Below are 19,793 nucleotides of genomic sequence, written 5' to 3' on the forward strand. Positions count from 1 at the left end.
ACTCAAATATGGAATCCGACGAAAATGTCATAAACTTTCATTAATTACATAATTTGTCGACCGATTAAATTCCCGCTAAACTGCGTCACGCGGTGTACTTACAACATTGCAATGTTGTAATAATCGCTGTATTTATGAAACAGAAAGGGAATTGCCTGATACCATTTCCGAATTACGAAGTAAATTTGAATCGGTTAATTATAAGCAAATTATAATAAAAATTATGTGATCATACCATTTTTCTTCTTGTAGTTGGGTAGGGGTTCAAATAAATGTGTTCTTTTGAACCCAATATTTTACAAAATTGTTCAATAAATAATATCTGATCTTATATCCGAACTCCTTTCAGCTTTAGAAATGGCTGCCCTTCGAACGGCATGGAATCGTTCACTTGATAAAACAACCAAGTTTGTTTTGTCAGAACTAAAACTAACGAGCGATTACATGCACTTACCCTGTGTCGTGTCTTTTTCAACGCTGTCGTGCAAAAAGTCTCATAAATTTGGAAATGGTATGATTTTCGTTTTGTTTATCATGTGTTTTCGCGGTATACATGTCAATGTCAAACAAGGAAAATTACATCATGGTCAGATCATGCATGAATGGATTATTTATCGCTTGAAAAATCTAGTTGACTAATATGATAATAGGTGCTACCTAATTTACGGGCAAAAGCTTATTTGAAGTTTGATAAAAATAACACAGGTAATATACAGTCAGTTTATCTATTCCGGCTCCTGTCCGATTCCGACATATTTCTAGATTGAATGGCTGGTACGGAGAGAGTATGTTTAGAAACTTAATTTTGTCTGTTGTTTCATGTAAAGTAATTATTTCTTTGTCTACTGAATGGATGTTTACAAAATGTATGAATTCTTGGTCTGCCAGCGGTTGGATTTCCAAAACGAGGCTTCAGATCGGTTGAATTTCCGGCGCGTTTTTTCGGACGTCTGAAAAGTCGGTGGACAACATTAATCTGTTCAATGAACGAGGTTACCAAAAGGTTCGTGTTATTTTCTTGAATTATATATATTTTACTCGTTACAGTCATCAATATGCATTTCGACCTTCATTTAAGAAAGATAAACACCATTATATAAAGGCCAGTCAGTGTATCTATTCCGTACCACCTGGATGCATAACTCGGGGGCCGTATAAACATTACCGTAACTTCGACAAACATTTTTGGTGCATGTTTTGCGGATTTGGTCTGTTGTTTAATGCTATAGTTCGTCATTAAACTTGGTTGACATGCAAAGTATGCCTTGAAATAAAATGTTTGCAATATTTTCTCCCATTTGTAAATGTGTAATGAAAATAAATAAACTTTCAGTGGTCAGACAAACTGTCTTAACTGTCAGAATTACACCACAGGAGCTTGAAATTCTTTCACTACATAAAGTCTATGCATAAATTATTTTTTAAAAAAACCCACCCACCCCTCTTCTCTATATATAAAAAGACAGCTTGTCTTTTTATATATAGAGAAGAGGGGTGGGTGGGGTATTTTTTTAATAATTAATGCATAGACTTTATGTAGTGATAGAATTTCAAGCTCCTGTGATTACACACACACACACACACATATACATGTATGAACACTATTATAAACAAAAGCTATGATGAATTCTTTCAAATAATTGGTCTCATTATTCACAGTGTGTCACAATGTGTTCACTATATCCCTGCTGCAGGCTCATTAATGAGCAGTTTATAATTTTGTCACAATATTTACACAAATTATCCAATGCATTGAATAATATTCTTTGCATTAGGGAAATGCTAAATGTATGCTGTCTCAGAACAAATTTAAAGAGTATATGCTGACAGATATTATTATAAAGATAAAGTTATAATATTAATTCAAATAAATTGGCGGATTTCTAAATATTCATGAAACATTCTGTGTAGCCCGCATTACCTTAATTTTTAGGTTTAGACCATCCCAAACTGAAAGAGGTTGCAGATAACACACTAAGTTGTAATGTAATAAGACAAAGTTGATTTAGAAGGTTATATATCATTTTGATAAAAAGGGAAATTGCTCAAATTTGAGCAATTTCTCCTTTTATCACAATTATATCTAGTGTCATCATCAAAATCTTGAAAACCCTGTTATTGCATTGTAAAGGGTTAACACTTGTTATATCATTTACATTTGCAGATACAATTGCCATGGGAAAGCAGAAGACAAACAGATCATCAGTACATTGTAGTCCAGCTGTAGAGGCAGCAAAATCTGTAAAGCGGGTAATTAATTATCTTAATCAATTAAATAGTTATGCGGTAAAAAATATTTCAAAGTATAATGTGCATCTTATAATGGTACACATAACAATTTTGACTTAAATACCATTTTGATTGCTGTGTGTATCTTAGTTGTGAACTTCCTAAAGCCATTTTCAAATTCATTGAATACAGAGCACAGTTTCATACTTAACTTAGCTATAAATTAAAATGTATGTTATACTCACGCAGTACTGTATAAATAAACTATGATATCATAGGAAATATTTGCCTTTAATAAATGTAAACATATAAGGTTACATACAGTATGAACTGTAATAAAAATGAATACAGTATGGTACATGTGGTATTTTCTCTATGATCAGTTGATCACATTGTGCAACAAGGTGAACACAAAAGGATTTAGTTTTTTTTATTTTACCCCATGTACAAAGTATGGGGCTGAATTGAATGAGTTAACACATAACCAAACAATAAAGATATTTTAGATGTTTGTTGCAGATGACATAGGACATCACTAGGATAAAAGTAATATTTACTCATTTTAGCAATTTCTCCTTTTATCATAATGATTTCTACCCTACCAAATCAATTTCTTCCTTCTCTATCAAAGTTCCATTTTTTTCTGCAACCTCATTGAATTTAGGACATTCCAAATGTATTGTTTGGTAACAAGTTGACACCGAACTTCATTTTTTCCCCCACAAAATATGTGATAATATACTCAATGAATATGCTAGTCCTTTATGTCTTGTTTGTTAATTATATATTTTTATATATTTTTATTTTGTTATTGATTTTAAACCTTTCAATGCTGCATTTCAAGATTTGGAATTAATGTGTCTATGGACTGGATTTAAGCACTTGCATCCAATTAGCTCAGCCTTCCAAAATAGCCAAAATGATTTGAGACAGTTTGTAACAAAGATTCAACTACACGAATGTGTGTGTTATCTTTGAAACACATTGTTGATAAGACACGCAAGAAATATCCAGCATTGAAAGTGTTATTTCAACAGGCAGTTGATTTGCTAGAAATAAAATTGTAAAATTATTACTTAATCGTGTTTTTTATTTACACCCCATATTTTGTAACAATGTCTCGATACCTTTTTGTACAAAAATCTGCTCAAAGTGACAGTCAAAAATCATTTTGAGATGACCCCCGAGAGCACACATCTAAAAATAGATATGCGATTCGGAATAGTTTCTCTGCTATCGCAAACGGACACGTCGGGTGCAGGTTTACACGCGTGGTTTTACCTTCTTACACGTGCTCGATTTAATTCAAGTAAGTCTTAAATTATCGATAAAAAAAGTGTCTCTCATCATACGAAAACAGAGAAATGTGTCTATCGCACGTGAGAAATTTGCAGCGAAATAGCGTAAGGTGTGACGGAATAGATACACTGACTGTATGTCTGCACATTATCATGCAACAAAACATTCAATTTCTTTACAAAACAATATGTAATTTAGCAAAGCAATAAAATATAATTTGTTTAAATCTTAAACAAGTTTATGAAGCTATGCTTTTTGTATAGTAACCCCTTGTACTGTTTTCAAACTCTTAAACATGTATTTCATTTTTTGTTTCCATTTTTCAAAACAATGTTAGAATTAAAAAAAAAAAATCTCGCGAAACTGTGTTTTATTGATGTTTTCCTTATGCAGGGATGCCATTTATGTTTTAGGGTGAGATTATTTCTAAAACGATTTTATTTAACTTAAGCATAAAAAAGAAAGGTGCCGTACTTCATTATTTTGGTCCCATGTCTAAATCATCGACATCATAAATGTATCCCCTGCATATGTAAATGAAAAACTTTTTGTACTTAATAAATGTTACTAAATATATAAATGCAGCGTTTTTTTTCCTTCTTTAACTTATACCGGGGAACGGTACCTTTCCCAAAGCCTACCGGTAGCTTCCCAATTTTAGAACCGGACCTTTCCCAATCTCCATATCTACCCATCCCAACGATCCTAGGTACCGTTCCCAATCGACAGTGCCTTTCATTTTCACTGAAAATATCTTTTAAAATCGCCGAGCCTTTCATTGTTGGTCTTTTATTTTCGCCGAAATTCGTACCGTAGAAAGGTAAACAATTGTCAAACTCAAAGGGACGCAACTCTAACGGTCGTGTAAAATGTGAATGGTTCACATACTCGCGACGAATAGTGATTGATTTTTCCCGCCAAAAAGTTTTTCCCCGCGAAAGACCAGTCTTCACTACATGTAGCCAAGGAAAGATAATAACAAATCTTAAATTGGAAAGAATGAGTCATAATTCTAAATATTATCGAAAAAAGATCAAGAGAGAAGAAAATACTTCACCGGGGGTTCGCACTCTAACAGACTTCTTTCGTCCCTCGACGACAGGGCCGGAAAAACCTTCGACGAGCGCAACCGAGATTGTAGGTAAGGACTCGCCCCATTAACGACTCGCCCCTTGTTTTATACTGATTCGCCCCACATCCATAACGACTCGCCCCATTATAAATCATTCGGTATGATTTTTTTTGTAATTTGTTAATAGCCTAGTTTCTTTAATTCAATTCTCGTTCGTGTTCATGCTTTATTTCGATTTTTGTGTGTGTTTAAAGTAGGTTAAAACGAAACATTCAAAAAGTGGGTGGGGCACCTTACACCTCCCAAGATTTTGATTATATATAACTATACTTGCTGATTGTTAGTGATAAAATTAATTTAAGAAAATTTTATGGTACCAAGTTAGTTCAAATTATGCCATTTGGGTCAAACTATACCCTGACCCTAGGGTCACAAAATTGAACATTATATAAAGCTTATATCTTGCTTATTTTGTGAAAACTTTTTAAATATTCTTGTCCTTAACTCTAGTTATATAATTAAAGCATTCCACTCTACAACTCATATTGGTTATGTTTGGCTATTTTCACTGTCTATAATCATTAATGTAATGTTATTAAAAGATTTCAAACCAGTCCAAGTTCCATTGTTGTTATTCTTGTTCTGTTTTTTAAGTTTTTAATTTCACTCGCATAAAACATTGCAGAAGGCTCTTGTTATGTAATGTAAGTATCCTCTGATTTGTCTGTTGTGTACATTGTCTGCAAATGTAAACAATGACTGGCTGTTAATAGAGTTTGAGAAGTTGCTTTGAGTTAAATGTAACTTTGTGCCTGACTGTGAGGAGAGATATGTTTGACTTTGATCTGATTATCACCCATTTGGAATTTAACATATAATTTGATAATTCATTATTATTATTATTTTAAAACGTTAATTGATATTACTAAATATGTTTTCACAAAAAAGGACTGTCCAGGGCTTGTGAGCCTTCTAAGAGCTTAAATAAAAGTATTAATATTATTTTTTATGCAACCTCAGTGATTATGCCTATCACTAGAAGATTTTTTTTCCATTGACAGGCACATTCCTACTGAAGTGGCAATAAAACAATTTTCACATGACATGATTGTAAACATATCATTTTCTGTTAAAACCTAGAGCTTAAGATGCTTTGTGATGCAGAATGAAGCCACTAATGGTAGAGAAGATGCATTTTAAAGATTCCCAATTCATTGATTTCGCGACTCGAAAAATTCCCAATTTTAAGTTTTCACGACTCGAAAAATTCCCAATTGTAGGGGTACAGGTAGCTTTCCCCTTTGGGGAAAAAAAACGCTGAAATGCAACAATGCTTGCGGGAGTGTTTGCGTCTATCTTGAAAGAAGTGCATAGACCTCATTCACTGTGCAAAATTACACAGACCAGAAATATCACCTTTGGCTTTGGACACAATACTCTTTGCATATCTTCCGCACTGTTAGAGCTTATGTCATGAAATGTGGTAAACTTTTCTGAATACTCAGGAATTAACAGTTGGTAAAAACTATCGCTTATGGCATACACAGATTAAACATTACTAGGTTGGTGCTAAGGAGAAAATACTAGTAGCAAAAATTTAGGTTTATGATGAAGACCCACATCATAAGCTTAACGCTAAATATATGAGTGTATCTGTCACTTTATGTGTTAGACAAAAAATAAAGAACAACATACTTATTATTACGAATTTACTGTTATCAACAAGAATTGTTTAACCAGTAAATAATTTACCAAACCATATTTAAATAAAATATAATCAAATATTTTTCACCTGAATTTAATTACATTATTTCATTTATTTTCATTTCATTTAATTCATTTTCATGTTTTGAAAGTAAAGATATTCAGTCATTATGGAATGTGGCATTAAACATATAGACAGCAGCTGCGTATTGCATGTGAATGAGGCAGTTTCCACATGAATATGATTATTAAATAACAACCCGATTATTAAACTGCATGTACATCCCAATTGATTAAGGTAGCGCACCTCTAATGGGCACATATCCAAATATAATCTAATTAATTATTTTCTTAATCAGCATCATTTCACTGAACTACATGCAAATTTGTAGGTAGGCTTTCCATGCTTTTTAAAAAAAATATACCGATTTTTTCAAAACCACCCCCACGCTCGGCTTTTGTCCAATTTATTTTCACACCTGGGGTATATAAAAGTTCCGTAATTTATTCAAATTTCCAAATATGGGCATGCAGTTGGTGTGTACAGATGCTGTAAAGGTGTTTAAAGTTTAAACAATATGAAATAAGTATTCTTTTACAGACATTTATTTTTTACAAATTTTTATCTATGGAAGAGCGCCATGAAATGTAAGTGATTTCAGCCAAGTAAAAATTGGGTCGGTTAAAAACAAAGTGTCATCAAATTCAAAATAGTATCATTTAAGTCATATTTTAAACTAAGTTTTTATTGAAACACTATATACAGCAAAAATACCAAGAAATAGACAGATTTACCGTTCACTTTTTGAAATGAAAATAAAAATGCAACATGCATGGTTCGTATTTTCAACAGTAAATCACCCAATTTCGCCATAACGTTGTTTTAATTTTAATAATTGAAGAATGTGCATAAAAATTGCAACATATTTAACAATAAATATGGCTTATATGCCATATTAAATCAAATTACGTTAGAAAATAAATAAAACGCGTCGCAAAAAAGTATACGTCGTCGGCAGGATTCGAACCTGCGCGGGAATATCCCAAAAGATTTCTAGTCTATCGCCTTAACCACTAGGCTACGGCACCTAATAGTAGGCTCTTCAACCTTCGAAGAAATCGCGGGAAATCATTAGAGGTGCGTTACCTTAAAGTCAAGTTTTTGTATGTTCAAGCTCATAAACAAAATAACACATTCAGTATGTTCATTTATACCCCTATCATCTCGCCCTTGTTTCTGTGCACTCAACACATGTAGTATTAGACACACTGTTATGAGTTTGCATATATTCGGTAAGTTCCTACCACGCGTTTGTAAGTTAAAAAAGACGCTCAGTCATGGCACTAAATTTCAATGAGTTGACTTCATCAGAGATGTAGAACCAAAAAAAATACTCCACTCATCCAGTACGCCTTCTATGAAGAAATAATAACAAGCAGTCATCAAATAAAATGAATACCGTATCCTACACTTTCGCTTCTTATATGGTCTTCAAAAGTAAGTAATCAGTGGTAATCAGAGACAGTTGACAAGACTAAACTTCTGCTTTTCGCTTATTTTCAATTTTTTCAAAGTGTCAGCATAATGTGCAAAATAATAATGGTAATACACAACATGGTCTCAGGTGTGTCAAATGAATTTTTAGGCAAGGATTATTAATTATAGGTATAAGTTCAAGTGTACAGCACACTCTTTTGTAATTAAAATATTGCAAAGTGTGCTACTGGCACTGCATAATGCACATTTATATTTAAGCAAAAATTAACATTCATTTATATAATAAACAAGAAATCTGATACTTAAAAACAACTTAGTAGATATTGTTTAATGTACAATGTATTACTCAAAGTCATCATCACACACTGAGACAACACAATGGTCTCTAAACAGAGTGTGCTTTTTAATTGTGGCATACATTTTATGAATTAATACTAGTAATAGAAATACAGAAAAAAAACGTCTAGAGCTGCCTGGGAACTATCATTTTTAATATCAACAATTCATTTGAGATGCCTGATTGCAAATTGTTAATTTCACTATTCTTTCACATTGTTTTCACACCTGATATTTGTTATGCTGATATTTGTTATGCTGTATATTCTTTTTGCTTACAGACATACAGAGTCTGGTCACAATAATTGCAGTTTCTTTACAGTCCACTAACGTTGAACCTTACAATTGCTAATGTTACAGTCCCAGTCAAGCTTTTTAGGTCCAGAATTGCTTCGTTGTTGAGTACAAAGCTCAGCAGAGCAGAATGTTGTTGAGCAGAATGCTGCATGGAATGTGTGAAGTCCAGCATTTGACAGAGCAGCTTCTAAAAGAAAATCAAAAACAATCCATAAAATGTACATATGAATAAGTCTATTTCCAATGTGTATGTAAGCACAGTTTGATTTTTTTACAGTTTGAAACAGTTTGGTACGAAAATGATCGAGTATGAGTCGGAGATACAATATTTTTACAATCACAACGTAACTTAATACATCGCAAAAGAAAGGGTCGTGAGAATAATCACGTAGAATATACTCAAGAAATAACTCCAAAACTTAATAAAATGATAACTTTTATGTTCCATTAGTTTGACTGAATAAAAATGACCTTAAATTTAAAATCTGCGAAATTTTGTATGTGCCGAAAACAGTTCCCATGCTATCAAAGGTAATCTTTAGCAATATTACATGTATATAGAATGATGTTTTATGTAACCAAACGCAATATTTTAATTGAATAATGACTTACCAATCGAGTGCATTCCATTAATTTATTAAATTTCAACAATGTAAACATCCACCAGAGTATGTCAGTTTCAATTTTTACTTCTTAATGACGTATCGACAAAATCAGTGACATCACACAGACATGTATAGTTGTCGACGAAAGAAACGCGGCCCTTCATGTTGTGAACAAATTAAACTTTTAAACAATTGTTTATTTATGTAAAGGGATAATATTAACTATAGAATATTGGGTTCATTGAAGAAGTTAATTCGAAACTAATCTTATTTGGTATTGTAACCGGAAGTACGCAAATAATTTAGACGGGTTATCTTTTTAAAGATTTTGTTAACAACATCTAGAGAATTTTCAATTTGCAATGCATTATGGGAAACAGGAAGTTTCACACAGGGAGGCAAACAGACGTATTTTGATCGTAGAAAATCATAATACAATAACATAGAGTACGATTCGCTACCTAATAATTACTGCCATGCCGTATTATTTCATGAGGAATGCATCTACGTGTCATATAGCGTTTGTCGAAGTGCCTATGTGCTCCAGCGCTCTATGATTTTCCATCGCGAAAATAGGTGACGGCAGAAATTATTTGACTTGTATCCCTATAAGGTAATGTCTCTTTGTATTTCAGAAAAGTGATACAAATAAACGGTCAACGCCCGCTTCGCGGGCTTTTGCCCGTATCATAAATATGTTAATTAATGAAATAATTACTTTATCAAGAAATCACGTCAATACTTATAGTGTAACATGCATACTTTCGCTCAAGAAACTTCCGCGTACAGTTTTTATTTGTGAGCATTAGCTCACAAATAATGCTGACGCAATTTTGCAAATCAGTATGAGCTTAGCTACGACAGGAACCGTAACCCATGACAGTCTGTGTGGATAATCCTGTAAAATTCGTCTGCTCTCACCACTGCATATTCCTGTTCTCACTGGTACTCTACATAGCGTGTATTTACCAGCTTGTAAGACAACCTTGGCCAGTCTAGTGTTTATCATTTTAATCTGTACATATTGACTGCTTTCAGGGAAAACAGGGCTTAATGCATGTCAAATAAGATTAGCCTGTGCACACTGATTAGCTGTATCAGTGATTTGAATAAAAAAAATAATCGACCTGTGCTTTAAGACACACTCTCTATGAATTTGAATGGGTTGTGGTCATTTCAAACTTGCGATATAAAAAGCTTTAACATAGTTTTGAAAACTGAGTTGCGTCAAAGATTATACAACAGCGAACAAATTCAGTGCTTTCAGCGCTTTGATAATATAGTATTGACAGACCTGTACGCTGAAGCAAACCCCATATCAAAAGTCAACCAGAGTCGTAACATATTTATGTCATGCTATAAATCAAAGACAGTTCATTTTATTGAATACATTTCTACATATATTGGTGAATGAATATAAATTACTGCATCGTGGCATATTTTAAGGTTCAATTGTTTCAAATGCACCTTACAATAGATGAAAATGACTCACATCAGCCTGAAATTCACAATTTGACACCATTGTCGCTTTGTCACATGACGAGTTTTCATTTGGATACTTTTAGATCGACCTTGACATTTTTGCTGAAATGGTGAACATTACTTTTGTTTTCTGAAATTTATTATTTGTGACTCACAACTTACCTCTGGTGGATTAAAATACTGATTTAAAGTAAATCAGGTAACAGTGTTTTTTCACCATTTTGGGATTGGGGCCGCGTCCCTTTGGATTGGGAAAATTCGCGGCGTTTTGACTAAAATTGGGAAATTAGTGTTGTTGTTATTTTGCTAACAAATGCTTCAAAATTGAGGATACAAGTGTGTCCAGTATTATATTTACTAATGTTGATCTTATATGGATTGGAGATGAACAAAATATTGATCTAAAAAAAAAACTTTTTTTTTTTTTTTTTCCATTGGAAATTTTTAGCTCCCATTTGGGAAAAAATATATATGGGAATGGGTCCGGACCAGATTTTGAATAAAACACTGGGGAATTTTTAAATATTTTTACTTTGAGTTTGAATTGGCACTGCAATTTGTTAACAAAACAAGCAAGAATAATTTAAAATACCGGGAAATGTCATTCTGAATTTGAAAACACTTGAGCACATGGTATGTTACTTAAAATAGAAATAACGTCATATGACCGTGAAATCTCGGGAGATTCGCATTTCGAAAATGTCTTTCACATCGCTGTTTTTCTCGATATGTAAGAGCAGAAAAGATTTAAGTTTAAATGTTTAAGATATTATTTTGTGAAAGAATATTTCAGTTAAATGTGAAAAATGTAAATCTTTCTGATCAAGTGGTTGATTTGGGCCAATAACTGCTTTTAAAAGCTGTTTTGGACCGGTCTTTGTTAACTGTCAACTTTTCGGGAATTTCTGGGTTACTTTCCTAATAGGGTAATGATCCATAACTCTAAAGTCGCGCCAGTCAAAAATCATAAAAAGCGACATTCAAAGTTACGGTAGCCAGAACTAGCATACTTATTCATATAAACGGACTCCCAGGGCTCTTGTAGTCTTAATAATTTTTGCAATGATGGCTCTGGGAGTCCTCATGCACCCCTTCATAAACACAATTGCAGTTTTGTGCAAAGATTCTGTGCGCATCATTAAACAGACGTCGTTTATTGCCAATTAAGGAAAACGATGAAAAAACTTTAAATACACCTTAAATTTTCCTGAATTGCAGCCTACAGACGTTATCCTTTGCATGCTACCTTAAAAACACGAGGATGTTTCAACACACGATTCTTGCTGACATTTTTAGGCCCCCGGTAGGGTGGCATATAGCAGTTGAACTGTCCGTCATTACTTCAGTCTGTCCATCATTCCGAAAAAAAACTTAACATTGGTCATAACTTTTTAAGTATTGAAGATAGCAGCTTGATATTTGACATGCATGTGTATCTCATGGAGCTGCACATTTTGAGTGGTAAATTTCAAGGTGAACATCATCCTTCCAGGTCTAGGGATCGAAAAAACAAATCCAACGGAAGTAATAAGCTTTAAATGGACATAATTATCTGACCTGCCAAATTATTTTATTTTTTTTTATAAATCAAAGTGGGGCAGTAGGCAGTATTGTGTTTCTGACAAACAAATCGTGATAAAAGGTCAAGGTCATCCTTCAAGGTCTAAGGTCAAAAATACAAATCAAACTTTTAAGCTTTAAAGGGAGATAACTATTCAATATTGAACATAGCAACTTGATATTTGGCATGCATGTGTATCTCATGGAGCTGCACATTGAGTGGTGAATCTACAGTCACGGTAGTGGCTTTTAATTATTTGCTACTAAAAATAAAGATTGGCTTTTAATTATTTGCTACTAACAAGAGATGTGTTCGTCAGAAACACAATGCCCCCTATTGCGCTGCTTTGAAAAAAATATATTAAAAAAATGACCTTTGACCTTGAAGGATGACCTTGAACTTCCACCATTCAAAATGTGCAGCTTCATGAGAACGCCGCTTTGAAATTAAAAAAAAATTACCTTTGACCTTGAAGGATGACATTGACCTTGAAGGATGACCTTGACCTTGAACTTCCACCACCCAAAATATGCAGCTTCATGATAACGCCGCTTTGAATTTATTTATTTTTACCTTTGACCTTGAAGGATGACCTTGACCTTGAAGGATGACCTTGACCTTGAAGGATGACCTTGACCTTCTTCTGATGCCTTCTTCTGATTGGTTGTTATTTAAAGCCACACACCTTGAAATGAAATACATGGCATAGTAAATTTCAGTATAAATAAGAAACATTTTTATCTATGCCAATTAGAATATATCTGGTGGTAACAAGGTAGAAATCCGTCTCTTTTGCGCTTTAAAACTTAAACATTATCGCGTTTGTCAAAAATGAACGTATACATCTAGAAATCCTACTTTCGGTTTTAAAAACGTACCGTTTGAAAAAGAATAAATTACTTGCTAACAAGGCTATAGATTTAATTTTATCTATCTTAATTGGAATATATCTGGTGGTTACAAGGTAGAAATCTGTCTTTTTTGCGCTTTATAACTTAAAAATAATCGCGTTTGTCGAAATGGACTTATACTTATAGAAATCATACTTTCAGTTTAAGAATTTAAAAAAATAATAAATTACTTGCTAACTAGGCTATAAATTAAATGACAATTTTGCACACTTTCAAAATGCATCTATATTTATTGATTAACATGTACTTCATTTCAAGGTGTGTGGCTTTAAATCAGTTTCATAACATGTCGAGAGGTCAGTGATTGTAATGCGATTTAAGCAAAAGTTTAACTCAAGAATTTATGCCTTTCTAACGTCAATTTGACGATATTTGAGGTAAAAATGGACTTCTGAACTAAAACTTTCTGAGTTGGTAATGTTATTTTGCAATTTGACGCAAATTGATGAAAATGTATACTTTCTGGTTTCCACCACGTAATTGGTCCTTCGCCGATAAGATGTTCCAAAGAATTTAGCCCATACAAAAAGTATCTCTAAATTCTTTGCGCATCTTATAAATAAGACTACTGTTTGACATCGTTATCGACTTAGGCTACATCAAACATCTTGATGTGCATAAGGTTGATGTTCTGCGACCTAACCAATAGGGACACTGAAAGTCGGCAACATAACGACAGTTTTCCAATATGGTGGATAGAGCGTACCAAAGAATAACAAAGTAAATGAAAAGCAATTATTTCTTGCTTTAATGGTACTATCTGCATGAGTGTGTGCTTTAGCAGCGTCTTTTCCTCTATATAAAACTGGTACCGTCAAACGGCACCTGATTCCCTATGAGACGTTTTTTCCCAATTTCAAAATCAGTATACCTGCTAAGGGTGTTTACAAAATAACCAACACAAAATCCAGTTTTGTCCGGATTGTCTGTTTACTCGGTAGTGTCTACAATATACTAACTGATTCAATAATGAATTACTTAAAACGTAACTATAGAGATCAAACATGTTTCATCTGAACTTAATTTTGAGGAAATGTCTATTCAAAATAATTTGCGATATAATTTAGTTAAAATAAACAAGAACAGTTTTAACCGAAATTAAAATATTTAAATTGTCTCTAAGCTACTGAATTTTTATTAAAACAATCAATACACACACGCTTTATTTGTGTGAACGTGACGTTTTACAAAAGGCTTTTTTTTGCGCGCTTTTTATCGAAACGAAGAATGAACAGTATACACGAAATATACATTACTTGCACTGTTTATTTGAAACTAGAATTTGATAAAATGGCGTTAATATTAAAATTCAAACACGTGTTTCGGATTACAAATTTAATCATGGTCATTAGAGAATGCAACAAAACATTAATTATTTTAGGTAATTGAACAAATTTGTTGAACGGCTTTACTTGTCGAAATAAATGGTTTTGACAATATTAAGCATAAACTGCACAATTTCCACGAGGATTACATTATGAGGTTGCCATCATCAGTCTCTTACGTAACTGGCCACGAGTACACCGTAAGGACTGATTAGCCAATAGAAAATAAATTCCTAGATTCTCATCCTCGTCCGCCCATCGAAAATCGTCCCGCCCGAACGTTTTTTTATTTTGAAAAAAAGGAAAAAAATCAAACCGCAAAATACTGAAGACGAAACGGCTGAATGAGTACGAAAATTGCAAAGTGCGAATCGGAAGCTCAATGTCTACGAGACAATTATTGATTTTAAAGGCGCACGAGCGTCGTCTGAAATTTAAGTGATCGAGCGAAATCAACATCAAAATGTTTTTTTATTTTGAGGTATAGAAACGGTGCTACAACCGTAAAAGATTGGTACGGGGTGTCAAAATGTGCAGAAACTTTAACTTTCGCGGACCTGTACGATGAGTTCATTTGTGGTTTGTATGATCAAGCCCCATCGTTGAAAGTTGACCACCCGAAAAATCGTCTGTGCCCTAGTCGGCCGAAATAAATTAGAATTGACACAGATGTCACCCGATGTTACAGTTAGTCAAGCTGTCGGCTGTCTAGGAAATTTTATTTACTTTAGTATTGGAGACACCCCTGAAACTTCCCATAAATCTCCATGCATACCATGTTTTAATCAATAATATCTAGTCATTCTGAAAAAATAATGTAAAGGGTTCTGTTACAGATATGTATTTCCTTTAATACTTTGTGTAGCCAATGTTTTATTGAATGTCAGAATATATTTAACATGATATTAAAAGGGTAAAATAAAACACAATAGTCAAATTTTGATAATGTATTTCTTTTATTCTATATAATTGTACATACAAACAAACATATAGGCATTATGCATATAAACCAACAAATTCGTGAACATTCCATTTCTTATATATAGGTCTGACATATAAAATAAAAAATAAAAAGTAAAAAATAAAACCCACCCACCCGCCCCAATTTTCCCCAAAATTTGGATGAGAATCTAGTTATTTATTTTCTATGGCCTTAGTGTGCTAGGTACAGCAACGCCACAAAACCACTGAAACTATCGATTGATAATGTCATTGTGTTATTCACACATAACTGATTCATAATCGTTCATAGCTTCAGTGCCATGGAGCCATACTCTTATACTACTTGTTCAGTAATATGTAACCAATTTCGGTGTAAAATGAACACGGCCAAATATATTACCGGTACTGATTGTCAATAGATCACGCATTTATAAAATTTTGACAAACAACTGGGGATTATGTATCAAATATTGAGCCCAGTGCATAGTTGTCAGATGTTGTTTCTGGCAAAGTTTCATCAACCGTCCAGTCTACTGACGCAAACCAGGTTATCCTACCAGGGGTGGCGAAATCTCAAAAAACTATACTTGTCCACGGACAACCATTTAGGAAATTTAACTTGTCCGTTGCTGAACTACACTTGTCCGTTAATGTTTATATAAATTATATGATTACATGTATAATGTAAAACAATGTGGAATATACCAAAATGAGTATGATTTGCTTATAGTTGTATTTCAATAGTACATTCATTATAGCAGTATATAATAAACAATATTAAGACTTTCTAAAACTTTTAATCTTGCAAAGCTATTGTTATTAAAATATGTGTTAAACATAAGTACATCGTAATCTTTACCAATTAAACTAGTCCAATATGTCGACCTCATCAGACTGAGGCTCTGCGCCGCTACTGGTAGCAATTTGATTATCATCAACGGGTAACCATTGAAAATCTGTGAGCCACGTTTCTTGAAAAGTTCTGGTGCGTTTACTTAGATCATATTTTTTATCATAATCTTTCTTAGTTTTTTTGGGAGGTGGACTGCTCAAAGCTTAGGGTTTCTGCTCCGTTGTTGAAGACATTTTTACCATTAAAGTCGTCTAAAATAACAAGGTAGACCGTGTTTTGATTATCTTTCTTTGATACTTTTTATTTCCGTCTGATGATAAAAATTAAGAAACCAGTCTGTACACTGTCTAACAGTCGGGCCAAATGTTTAAAATGCGGCATGCTCTTGGTCTCTTATAGAATAAGGGAGATCACTGCACAGGAGAGTGCCCGTATTTTAGCTTGATTGCTCTGCAAATAGCACTGACAATGTTATCGCATGTCAACATCCGGTTTTGTAAAACTTAATTACGACTTTAATACAATGTATTTTTTTGTATACCTGGACCCGACTTTTAAAAAACTTGTTGTCCACGGACAACTTAATTGAAAAAAATCAGTTGCCCAGACAAGCAAATGTACGACTCGGGCAACTCGGACATTTGATTTCGCCACCCCTGCCTACGGAACATGATGCTCAAGAGCCTCGGTTTAGACCGTTGATACTTTCAAGCACAGCTTCAGTAAAAAGAGTGTTTGGTTTAAAGTGATATTAGACGCATCTAACAGTATATGCTATGTTTAAAGGTTTCTAATGCAACATTTTATGTTGTTTTTTTTGGTGTTTTCAAGTCATATACACTTATATTTGTTAATACAGTATCAGCATACTAAAACAATATCCCGGAAATAGACAAATAATGCATTTGAATTTCAACCGTACTTTCGTTTTGACAACTGACAGAAATAATTTAATGTACAATGTGAATCTAAATTTAGTTTAAGTGCAGATTTATTCATACAACACACGGACACTAACTCTGATCCTAATAAAAAGACAGTTCCGCTTGGCTTAGAGGACTGGGACAGTCATGTAAAATATTGAAAGTAATATATATTTTTTATAAACAACTGGTAGCAAGATGAGTTGTAGATAATTGGTCAGTTACCTCATTTTAACTAACTCTTTTGACCTGTTAATTCTTTTCAGCTCAATTCAACAGTGAAAAATGCGCATAATATCACTTTAACAAACTCGTTATTTAGTGTTGGTAGAAACAAGATTTTGCAAGAAATCAATTACCACTTCGAAATTAACATGAAACTTATTATGTGTACATGTTTTCGAAAGTTTTCAGCATAATTAATAAATTTCCCAATTTTGATGACAACGCCGCTAATTTTCCCAATTAGGCCTGTACTGGCACCATGCCCAAAGTAGTGAGGAAAAACGCTGTTTAGACAGGTAAAGTTGATAAGTTTTTGCAGTATCAGTGTTCCTTAGCCCTTGCAGTGCATATCAAATTTTGCACCTGAGGACAATAGACAGCGCATTTTAACTCTCCGCAACCCTTTGGGTACTAAAGCTGAAAGTTGAATTATTGCAACCGCATACATACTATACACTTCCAATTGAAAGTGTCTGAACTAATACAATTTATTGATATGATAATACATGTAGGTGCCACCTAATTTACAGGCAAAAGCTTATTTAATAATCATATATTGTAATAAATATATGGACTTTTTTGGGTACAAAAACACTTACTAAACTTTTAAATGAAATTATTAATGGAACAAAAAAAACAATTGTATTTAATACTTGATGAAAACAAGTGTTTTACATCTTTTTAAGCTTTTACAGTACAGCCAACGCGGAGCAAACATATGTCGCGATCCGCGGCGGCAAGGCACAACAAGTCGATGTCGAGTCGGCCGTTAAAGTATTCGGCGGCAAGTCGCATTACGCCACGACGCTTCGCATCTGTCCGCTGAGACTTGCCGAGGCAAGCCGCGATCCGCCACATGACGTCGAGTCGATGCGCATTTTCATATCAAAGTTTTTTTTAAATGATTAATTAGTCAAAGAAATTTAAAAGAACAATTATAAATATATTTAAAATCATAATTAATTTAATGTGTGCGGGTTCAAAATAGATAAACGAGTTAATAAAAAAGCATGCTGTTGTTTTGTTTTTAGTGATTGCATTCCCGTTTCTAAAGAAATTGATGTCATCAGGATACAAATAATTATTATTTTAAAAGAATGCAAATAAACAAAATCAAATTTATAAAAACAAAATACGATTATAACAGGTATGTCTTAATAAAATTCCAATAATCATTTACCATTGTCATTTTTAGAATCGGCTAAAGTACTTTAAGTTACTTTGTGTGCGTTTATTGCGCCGTATGATTATTGTCTTTATATTAAACGATCAACAAACACATTTGTTTTGGGTTTAATTTTTACGACAACATGTACATGTATTAGCATATAAGCATATTTAATGTGTCTGACCAAGATAGTTTGTTTCCTGCCCGTAGTGTATATATTTCACACATAAACAATGTCACGTAATTATGTTTAAGCACATACAAGTGGTCAAGGCTCCAGCAGATGGTAGATTTATAATTGCTTGTTGTTTTTGCTATTATATTTTAGCTGAGACAATTAATAAGCAGTTTGAAGCCACATCAATAACCAACACTTAACTATCAACTTATTATAACTATTGTTTGACTATTCGTATATGAAGTAGTTTCATTTTGTTAACCAGGTTTTCCGAAGGAAAAAACTGGTTATTAGATTGGCGATGGCGGGCTGGCGGAATAAGCTTGTCCGGGCCATAACTATGTCGTTCATTGTCAGATTTTAAAATCATTTGGCACATTTGTTCACCATCATTGGACGGTGTGTCGCGCGAAATAATTACGTCGATATCTCCAAGGTCAAGGTCACACTTTGAGTTCAAAGGTCAAAAATGGCCATAAATGAGCTTGTCCTGGCCATAACTATGTCATTCATTGTGAGATTTTAAAATCATTTGGCACATTTGTTCACCATCATGGGACGGTGTGTCCCACGAAAGAATCACGTCAATATCTCCAATGTCAAGGTCGCCACGACTAAAAATAGATTTAAAAAAAAAAAAAACCTACAAAGGGGGTTAATTTTTTTTGGTCATTTCAAAAGTTCAGTTTGAGTTTTCTCCCTTTATCAGATTTTTTTTTCACAATGAAAACCTGGTTTTGTGACAATTTTGTCCCTTGTTTATATTATACAGTTGATATCTCTAATCATTACCCGATAATCCTGTATATTCCAGTTTTAAAGCAAATTCCGGTAAATATTTACGATAAAAGTGCTCAAGATACAAACACATTCGCAATTATTCTTAAGTATCAAATACATTTTGGCATTTGTTACTATTTAAAGATGTGATGAAATAACGTCCAATCGTGGTGGGGTTTTTTTCCACTGAATTGCCTGACTTGATGTACATGTTTTTATACAACACAAAATACACCCAAACTTTCCATGCGACGTTCTACATGTCTGCATAATTTCCGCGCGCTTTTTATGGAGACAAAGGATATTTTAGCACTGTTTATTTGACGCTAGAATTTGTTCATGTCACATTAGCATTAAAATTTTGGAAGCGTGTTTCGGATTACAAATTTAATAAAGCTCATTTCA

The 19,793-nt window shown here is 33.4% G+C and overlaps 1 protein-coding gene across 2 annotated transcripts in view; it reads left to right on the plus strand.

Moving 5' to 3' along the window:
* The first annotated feature begins 349 nt into the window (after positions 1 to 349).
* The window catches only part of LOC127877519 (protein tumorous imaginal discs, mitochondrial-like), a 55,947-nt gene continuing 36,503 nt past the window's right edge, over positions 350 to 19,793 (plus strand). For both annotated transcript variants that reach the window (XM_052423454.1, XM_052423455.1), the window contains exon 1: positions 350 to 511. In XM_052423454.1, the coding sequence (XP_052279414.1) occupies positions 358 to 511 (154 nt within the window). In that variant the 5' untranslated portion in view covers positions 350 to 357. The remainder of the gene's footprint in view (positions 512 to 19,793) is intronic.

The sequence above is a fragment of the Dreissena polymorpha genome, chromosome 4 (genome assembly GCF_020536995.1).
Source record: "Dreissena polymorpha isolate Duluth1 chromosome 4, UMN_Dpol_1.0, whole genome shotgun sequence".
In the NCBI taxonomy this organism is placed as follows: domain Eukaryota; kingdom Metazoa; phylum Mollusca; class Bivalvia; order Myida; family Dreissenidae; genus Dreissena; species Dreissena polymorpha.